This window comes from Lactuca saligna, chromosome 3 (genome assembly GCF_052625555.1).
Source record: "Lactuca saligna cultivar CGN05327 chromosome 3, ASM5262555v1, whole genome shotgun sequence".
Classification (NCBI taxonomy): domain Eukaryota; kingdom Viridiplantae; phylum Streptophyta; class Magnoliopsida; order Asterales; family Asteraceae; genus Lactuca; species Lactuca saligna.
Genome location: NC_136419.1, coordinates 82,082,292 through 82,092,733, shown reverse-complemented (window position 1 = coordinate 82,092,733; position 10,442 = coordinate 82,082,292). Strand labels below are relative to the sequence as shown.

Sequence of the window (10,442 nt, the reverse complement as noted above, 5' to 3'; positions counted from 1 at the left end):
GGTTGTCAGATAGCTCCCAATAAGGGGTAAATAACCCACATATATCAGGGGTATCAAGCACCTAACGAAGGTATGAATCTACATAATAACGAACACATATTAGTGATGAGTAAAAACTAATCGAGATACATTACCATGAAATATTATGTAAGTCAATAAAATTAGTATGTCATACCACGCAACCTAAAGCCACAAAACAGAATTGGAAGCGGTTGGTATCGGTTTTCTTGATTGCTGTGTAGGTATTAGGATTTGTTCGTTGAAGGTTATGTAAGAAAATTGGTAGTTGAGAAAAGCTTCTTCCGATGTTAGTACTCATTTTCACAACCGATGAAAGTGCTCTACAATCATCACACAAATGAGATTATAAATAGAAAATATTGTATCTCTAATGTTCACAATTCATAGTTTAACCTTTTAAATTCGTAGTCAAAGTAGTTCATTTCATAGTCAAATTACACTGACCGACATGACAATACTACAGAAGGTACTTGTCTGGATTTCGTAGTTCAACTTTTTGAATTCATAGTCAAACCAGTTCATTTCATAGTCAAATTTCACTGACCGACAAGACAATACTACAGAAGGTACTTGTCTGGATTTCGTAGTTCAACTTTTTGAATTCATAGTCAAACTAGTTCATTTCATAGTCAAAAAGATTTGTCTGTAACATGATTTCTTCTATAAAAGGGTGTCACTCAGTATGAAAACTATATCAGTGAAAGCAACTCCTATTTATAAGAAAAACAAGGCTAATGGCATACTGCAATTGCGGAGGAGAACGTATCGTTAGGATTTCGGGAACATCTAAAAACCCAGGAAGATTGTTTTACGCTTGCCCATATTTGGTATCATGTTGTTAACGTCATTCAAATTTAAACCTTCGTGTTTACATCACAAAAATTTATTTTCTTACTATAAATATTTAATTTAACAGGGACCAAAATACGGGTTTATCAGTTGGGTTGATGAAGAGAAGGACCAATCTTCTATGGTAATAGCCAAAGTAGCTAACTCTAATAAGCTCTTTCAATCAGAAAATAAGAAGTTAAAGATAGCGTTGGTTTGTAGTTGGGTGTTGTTCTTGGCAGTTCTTATTTACAAGTTGTAAGCTTTTCAATATTGTTTTTACGGTTTTGAAGTTGTTAGGTCAATAAATTGTTGTATTTGTAACGTTAAAAAAAAATGTTGTAGTCGTTCTTATGTTCTATGTAATGTTAAGTAATTAGTAGGTCATTAATTTGTTGTAATTGTCGTAACGTTATATTTTTTTGCCGTCCGTTGAGTAAACTGTCAAAATAAAGTAATAATGAAATCCAACATTAATTTTTAAATACATTTATATAATCCAACTACATAGGACCAAGACAAGACCCCCATATAATTTTTGCCATCCGGAGACGGTACTCTAAAGCTGCGTTCTTTGGGTCAATAAGAACACGTATTGGTTGACCTGAAACCAATTTCTCCATAAACATACAAAGAAAAACACCGCAATCTCCCAAATGACTACTTTGTTGGGGAACGTTTTCTTCATAAATGAATTGCATATTCAATGGAATCCTTGGGATGTTCCTCCGGGCCCAATACTTAATCTTGTCCAAATAATTTGCCACCCGACGTTCAAATTTGGAAAAAATTCCTTCAGATTAGAATTTTTCATAAGCACCTCTACCAAGACTGTCATAAATATGCACTTCCATTGACGCTAATCGTAGTTCCCCAAATAGCCAATGATTAGGGGATGAATGAATCGGCAATAAGACCTGTATGAGAATCAGAAAATAAAATTATGTTTATTTACATCACAATACAAAGACATCACAATACAAAAACATAACAAAAAAACGATATTATTTTCAGTAAAAACTATTAAGTTTACCGTATCAACATCCCACCAAGCAACCATGAAGTTGGGGTACGTAGCAATACCAGCCATAAACGCCCTCCAGTCCTGTCCTTCTTCCAAAGCATGAGAAACAAAAAAATTTGGAGGCATTATTGTATGTCGGTCGCTCTCAAACCGTCTCTCCATCAAAAGTCGGTACCAAATGGTTATATGCTGCACACATGATACTGTTGTTATTGACTAAAAAACAAATAACTTTTAAAAGAATAAATTAACAATTAATTTACCGCTGACTCCAACCAGCCGTCGTGTGTATGCCCAAACAATGAGCTCCAAAAATTTCTATCTAACACGAAATTAAACAAACGATGCTGGACATCATATGAATGCAATACATAATTTTGAATGACATCTTCACCGCCTGCTACGTAAGGTTGCAAGCGCAACATGGAGAAGTCATGAGCGACACCAAAAACTGGAGTAGGAACGGGGGTTGTTGATTTCATATCAACCTTCTTTTTTGTTCTTCTTTTTTGCTTTGGTGTCGTGTGCAACTAAAAACAATATTGAAATGTTTAAATCTATATCTTTAATATAGTTCACAAAAACATATAATCATTGGTTTATAAATAAAACGAATACCTCGGTGTAAGGAGGGCACAAATATTGTGATGGTTTTCGACTCCTCGGTTTATCGGGTGTAACTTCTTTGTCATCATCATCGTCTTGAAAATAATCTACATTTCCCGTTATTATTAGTTCGTCTTCGTCCGGCACATCATCATCAAATTTGTTCCCCGCATTGTAATTCCCCTCCTCCCACTCTTACATTAAAACTAATACGTTATACTTAATAACGAAATACACATAATTTAATCAACAATATTATCTAAATAAACAAAATATTTATATTAATGTAACTATAATAACCTCTTTAACTCCACTATAATCATTTACATCAAACACATCATCATCGAATTTGTTCCCCGCAAACTCATTCCTCTCCTCCAACACCTACATTAAAAATATAACTTTTTACTCAATAAAAAAAGACACTCTATTAAAAAGTAATTATTATAATCGTAAATGTAACATCTATAACAACCTTCTCGTCTTGAGTATCACCAAAAACATTTTCAGTTGTATGGTTTTTATTCATTACTTCATCCTGTACAACCTATATTTTCAAATATAAAATATGAACACAGATATTCATATATGTTAATAAAATTAAATAAATAGTGTAGCGTGTAACTAACCTGTTCATCATTAAAAATATCGCTCCAAAATTGGTCATTATTCACTTGTTCAACAAAAACCTCTGTAGGTTGTCGGTTCATAAACACATGCTGCTCCAATGCATGTAGCCGTTTCAACACCTCGTCTAGCTTGTGTTTCCCACTGCTCCGACCTCTACCATGAGAGCGACCACTGGACGACATACTACACGAAGATTCGTCTTGTCTCCTAAAATGGTCCCGTACTGGGGATGAAACTGCTTTCCCTTCACCATATACATACTCTTGAAATGACATATAATAAAAAGATGTCATCTCATCATCACCCGGTAGCATGTTTTGTCTTGGTGGTACCCCCGCCTAAAAAATTAAACATATTAAAAATGCATATAAAAGTATAATAATCAACTTTATTAATATTAAACGAATTAATTTTAAACCTGCATCTTTGACCAAATCTTGTTCACGTCCACCCATTTCATTTTTTTTTGTTCCGGTCCATCGTTTCATTCGAGGCAAGTCTTTATTTTTTCTCGATGTAAATCCACATGCACGAACAGCCGGAATCATCTCATATATCCATATCTACAATTTTTTACAACAATTACAGTAATAAAGGTTAAAATTAAAATATAAAAAAAACAATAAAACAATTTAAATATAAGAAAATTTTTATACCCTTATTGGAGCCGTAAATCCTGAGACCGAGTACTTTAAAATTTTACCACCCTCAGAAACTGATAAATTATTGTGTATCTTATTCCATGTATCTTCAAGGTCAACATAGGTAAAATCCCAGAGATAGCTACCCCAAGAGAAGCTAACAAAACAAAAAAACAAAATTGATTATTATATAAATTATAACTTTAATAAAATAGAATTTTTAACGTAAACAAAATATACCTATTCCAATGATCCAAATTCTCAGCCAAATAAAACCAATCTTCTGGCACCCGATCGTTAACTTCTTTACCCAAAAAACCTTCACACAAAATGTATATCAAACATACTCTAACTGCATCAATATCGTCAAGTGCTAGGAATGTTCGATTTAAAATTAATCTTTTCAGGTCGCCTATTTTCACCGAACTATTAGTATGGTCCGGAAATAACCGTTCACGAAGTAAACATCTTTTTTTACTGCTTATTAATTTTTCTGACCCTTTTCTCCCAATGTTTTTTGGATACTCCGCAAATTTGAAGCCGGTAATCAAACAAAACTCTTCCGACCCATACACCATTTTCGTATTGCCTACTTGAAAATATAAACGTTTTATTCCATCTGGATATAAAACAGGGTCCGACCGGATCTGATGAAGGAACATTTTATGAAACAATAATGTGTCCCCTTGTAAACGAGGGACATCAATAAAATAACCAAAGACAGTATCTCGGAAAATAGCACGTCGGGCATCATCTAAAACTTCAAATACTTCCCATATGTTACCGCCATAGCCTTTTAAGTTCGCAAAGGCTTTCGTATTCATTAAACTAAAATCATGCTGCAGAAAAAACACAAAAACAAATTAGATAACTAAAAAATATTTTTTAAAAAAAATATATGATTACAAACTGCAAATAAAATTTCTTAATTACTAATATATATATTTCCCATAAAAAAACAATAACATACACATATATAAACAATTTCCCAAGTTATACAACTAATATATTAACGATAGAAAACAATATTCAACTTAAAAAATATATGATTACAAACTGCAAATACAATTTCTTAATTACTAATATATATATATATATATATATATATATATATATATATATATATATATATATATATATATATATATATATATATATATATATATATATATATATATATATATATATATATTTCCCATACAAAACAATAACATACACATATATAAACAATTTCCCAAGTTATACAACTAATATATTAACGATAGAAAACAATATTCCCAAGTTATACAACTAATATATAAACATTTTATACAAACAATTTCTAACAATATATATATAACACAAATTTTCAACTTATACAAATGTTTTACTTAAACGACAAACACAAACAATTTCTAACAATATATATAAAACAAATTTTCAACTAATACAAATGTTTTACTTATACGACAAACACAAACAATTTCTAACATTATATATACCACAAATTTTCAACTTATACAAACGTTATACCTATACGACAAATATATATACAAACGACTATTTTGCACTTTATATAAACAACTATACGATTAGAATATACAAGATTTCAGGTTATACAACAACTCAACAACTAAAAAAATATTAACCCTATCAAACACAACAAAATTAAACTTTTTTAACACATCCTTAATACAACAAATGATACAAAAAAAGAGATTGTTGACATTAAAAGAGTAAAAATCTAACCATATTTGCGGGATTGTTGACATAATCCTCTATTTTCTTCAAAAACTAGCAAAAAATCCGAGCTAAGCCAAAGTTAGAGAGAGTTTTTGTGTAGAGAAGGGTGAAAAATGAAGGAAAAAAAAAAAACGTTTTTATAGTGAAATTAAGGGGATTTCGCAGATGAGAAGGTCCCATCTGCGAAATGGGTCTTCTCATCTGCGAATGTACAAGTGCCTAAAGCACAGTTGTGCTTTAGGCACTTGTACTTTCGCAGATAAGAAGGCCCATTTCGCAGATGGGACCTTCTCATCTGCGAAATGGGTGGTTATTTTTGTAATTTCGATTTTTTTGGCTATTTTTGTAATATCATTAGTGTAAATGGCTATTTTTGTAAATTTCTCTTTATTAAATAAATTTGGTTGTAATATTTAATTACCAAAACGTCAGAATGCAAATCTTAATAGCAAATAAAGTAAAACTATAACGTTAAATATATAATAATTCAAAAAGACAAATGATTTAAACCATAAGTACCTTTTCTGTAATTGTTCGTTTGATTTGCAAAAACTAAATCGTATAGATGGAACCGGGTGGACAATCAAACCGGCAGTGATTTTGACAACTGAATTACTAAGAAAATTTATTGTGATATATATATATATATATATATATATATATATATATATATATATATATATATATATATATATATATATATATATATATATATATATATATATATATATATATATTAAAGGATGATAGTTTTTAGGAATAGTGAACATCCTGATTTTTTGGTAAAAATAACCCATAAGTTTTCATATTTGTAGTTGTTCAGATTTTTTGCACTAAAATTTGATATATTGGCAATTTGATCCATTAAATTATTAAGGGTCATATAAAGATAAGAAGATAGGGTCCCCCACTGGTTCTGTCTTATCTTCAAACACCCCACCTCCCACCCGGTTTCTCATCCACTCATTTTCTAGGTTATCTAATCTGATTTCCACCCTTCTATTCTTTGGCTCCACCCATTTCTTTTGTTTTGATCGGCCAAGAGGGAAGACGAACACAACACAGAAGTTAGGGAAAAAAGAAATCGGGGGTAAGCCATGGTTTAACCGGTTCATTGATCTTTTGCATCACCGATTGAGAACCGTCAACGCCACCGTCTGAGTTCCCCGGGTTACTTTACTTATGAATTTGGTTAACTTCTTAAACCGCACATCACTTGATGCGGCTTCTGGTCATAAATCAGATGAGTGTTTATATTGTTTGTTCTGCAACCATTGATTCTTGATTTTAATGATTTTTGTTTGGTCGTCAGGTTATTATCAAAGCTCAATCGGATCAGAAGATGCGAAATGTTGAGGAAAAGTGAGAATCGGAAGAAATTGTAGCAAGTTGGTAAGTATCTAGATCTTTTATGCCCTGTTTCTTCTACCTACAAAATTGTTACCTCCAGATATATTTATATTGTTTGTTCTGCAACCACTGATTCTTGATTTTAATGGTTTTCGTTTGGTCGTCGGGTTATTATCGGAGTTCAATCGGATAAGGAGATGCCGAATGTTGAGGAAAAGTGAGAATCGGAAGAAATTGTAGCAAGTTGGTAACTATTTAGATGCTTTGACTTTGAAATGGAAGTTTTTTGCCTTTGCTTGAAGGTTGATTCTCCATAGTTGTTGCTCTGCCATCATTCCAAGCATTGAGATGGCATAGCTTACGAGGGGATATTTGGATGTTATAAACTCAACCTTTTATTCATTCAGTAATCTTTCTTTCACCTTCTTCTTTATCGAACCGATTATTTTTGCCTTCCTCCTTTATATGAACGGTGACCCCCTCGATCGTCTCCGATTGACCCCTCAATCGGCACTCGACCACCATCATAAGCCAGGTGACCCCTCAATCGTCTCCGGTTTACACGTGTTCTATTTTAGGGCTTTTGAAGAGGAACCCGGGTAAGCGAATCCCCCCCTCTCTCTCCGTCGTATGTCGTCGACTCCATGTGAAGCCTTGGCCCGGTGACCTTCATACCCCATGGTTACAGGTTCGTATGTCTGCAACTTTTTTCTACTTTCGTTTTCTTAGACAATGAAACAACTGCTCAAACTTAATAGAAAGGTTTGAAGTTCTTCAAAGAGCTCTGATTGTTATACCAAATCTACAAATCGGCTTTCTCTCGACTTCTTCTTCAACATTGTTATTTATGAACCCCTGGTAAACTGATTCGTTGTTTTGCTATCTTGAACCCAGGTGTCCTTCTTGAATCTGCAGGTGCCCTTCAGCCTCACCATTTTCTTCAGTGTTTCTCTGTAAAAAATCGTCGTCTTCATGGGATGCCAATTATTTGGGTCCGGCTAAAACTGTTCGGATCACCGACATCACCTTCCAATTAGGTATCACTGTTCTTAACTACCTTTCTTTCTCCTCTTCATTTCCTAGCGTCATAGCATGAAGGTTCTGAATTTCCGATCGATTTATAAACAAAGGGAAATGGAATCGAAAGATCATTTGAACAAGTTCAAAGTCGGCTCAGTTCCGACGTTGTACTACAAAGCCGACTTCATCTCCGATTCCGATTAAAACTACTCCTAAATCAGGTATGTAATCTAATAACACATCTTTTGTTTGCTGTCTTCTCTCCTTTTTGTCGTTCTTTGGGGTATTCGACAACAGTGTGATTTCTCACATCAAAATTGAGAACAGTGGTGTAGTTGGTTAACTCTTATTCTCAAATTGAAACGAGGTTTTATATTTTGATTTTATAGATTTACACAGCTCCGGTTTCAAAATGGAAGTCTCTGAAAAACAGGAGATTGCAAAATTAGGGTATGGCATTGTTGTTATCTACGAACTTGTCAATTTGGAGGTTAAAATATATGTTGGTATTGATGGGATTTTTCTTTTTTTTTGTGTGATGTTTGTTACGGGAGGGATTGTCCATGAAAAAGGTCCTTTGCCTCAAGATTGTAAGCCCTAATCCTTCTCTCTTATCAATATCATTTCGGGATTAAGATATACCATACCTTACTGTCATAAAACTTAAGTATTGAATTTTATATGTAACGATTTCATTTGATTTAATGAGATCAAGTTAACGAGTAATCATAGTTCATCTCTCTCTCTCTCTCTCTCTCTCTCTCTCTCTCTCCCTCTCTCTCTCTCTCTCTCTTCTCTGTGTAGTACCACCATTGTTGACAAAAATTATAGAAAAAATCAAGGAGGAGTTGTGTTTGTTTCCTTCTGTAATCAATCATGTCCTCATCAATGAGTATCTTCCAAATCAAGGCATAATGGTTTGTACTGCGACTAAATAGATAAAAATTAGTATTTTGCACTTACCCTTTTTTACTTTCCCATTTATTAACAATTTTTTTGGGTGAAAACATATCCCCACCAAGATGGGTCCGCATATTTTCCGGTGGTGGCTATTCTTTCATTAGGATCACCTGTTGTCATGGACTTCACTCCTCATTCAACTTTAGCAGACACTACAAGCAACATTCAAGAAACCAGTCATGGGAATTTACAAAACTACCCTCCTTTCTCTATTGCACTGATGCCACGCAGTTTATTGGTATTCAAAGATACAACATACTCAGGTGAGCCTATTTTTAAATGCTTTTCTTAATAGCCTCTGTAATTTCTGTTGTATATTATGGAACCTGATGTGTTCATTTACTTTTCTTTCCAGGTCATGGGTGTACTTGGATACCAGTTATAGAGAATTTTACAGTTCACCATGTTCATCGCTCTCACCTCCATGAGACAGACTCAATTTTATCATTTGTCTTATTGTGTTCTTTTCATTTAAATCTATCTGCTATAAAATTCATGATTTGTAGGATTTAAAGAATTTTAATGGGTTTCAAAAAAAGAATATCTCAATTACAAAAAATAGATGGTGGTTAAAGGTATGTATAGTCTCTTAACATATGATTCATATAAATATGATGTCTTTTGCCCTTATTCAAGTTTTGGGTTTGATGTATAGTTCAAATTACTCATTTACTGTCTTTCACAAGGTGACTCAGATGGAGCTTACCAGGGTGTTATAAGGCTATTTTTGTCAAATGACAATGAAATACATCTAACGATGCAAGGTAACACCAACTCCTTCGTCAAGCCCCAATACCTATCTATTTAAAAAAAAACTTCTATTTTTTTTCCATTTGCTACTTTTTTGTGTTATTAATTTTAGTTGTGTGATTTGTCTATGTGATGTTTGTTATAATAATTTTGCAGATTTTTTTTAAAAAAAATGACGACCTTGATTGAACTATTATGTGGGTGTTTGGTAAAATGCTTGAATGGTATTTCAAATATGCACCAGCTTATTGACATACCTGTGAAAATTTATCCATTTTTGTTGATTATAATAGGTAATGGAATTCCTTAGCCATGTCAAAAGTAGACTGAAACAACAACAAATTAGTAGGTTTTCCTTTGGAAGTGTTAATGAGGTTGCTGCTTCAGCAACAATCGAAATAACATGAGCCGTTTGCTTCTGGTCAAGCTCTGGTATCACAATCTCTACCACCTTCAATACCAAATGTAGAAAAAGTTATATATTTAATAAATACAAAATAATTGAGGACGAATTTTCAATATTTTATCCTAAATTATAGCCGTAAATTTTTACCAAGTCTTTAGTGCTTAAACTTTTTAAAAATTCAATCTTATGTGATTGACCATAATGAAGCTTCTCAAAAGCATAATCACGAAATAAGGACTGGAAGTTGATGTTATTATTAAAAAAAATATTGATAATTATAACATGTTTACTTTTTTACCCGTTCAACTATTTTCATCATTTGTTTCTTAACATTAAACATTACATGATGTGTATTTGTTTTTCGTTTGTTGATAGATTTGATGACATAATGAAGTATAAACAAACATGGAATACAAGGTGCACATTAACATCAGAAGGAAAAGAGAGCATGAAGGAAGTAATGTAGCTTATGTCTCTTTAATAT

The 10,442-nt window shown here is 32.8% G+C and overlaps 1 protein-coding gene across 1 annotated transcript; it reads left to right on the top strand.

Moving 5' to 3' along the window:
• Positions 1–7,956: 7,956 nt before the first annotated feature.
• On the top strand, positions 7,957–9,363 carry LOC145033812 (alkylated DNA repair protein ALKBH6 homolog). Its single transcript, XM_078982335.1, is given in 6 exon segments — positions 7,957–8,067; positions 8,232–8,287; positions 8,389–8,432; positions 8,647–8,759; positions 8,855–9,065; positions 9,158–9,363. Coding segments are annotated over 6 exon segments (693 nt in total). The 3' UTR covers positions 9,316–9,363.
• The last annotated feature ends 1,079 nt before the right edge of the window (positions 9,364–10,442 follow it).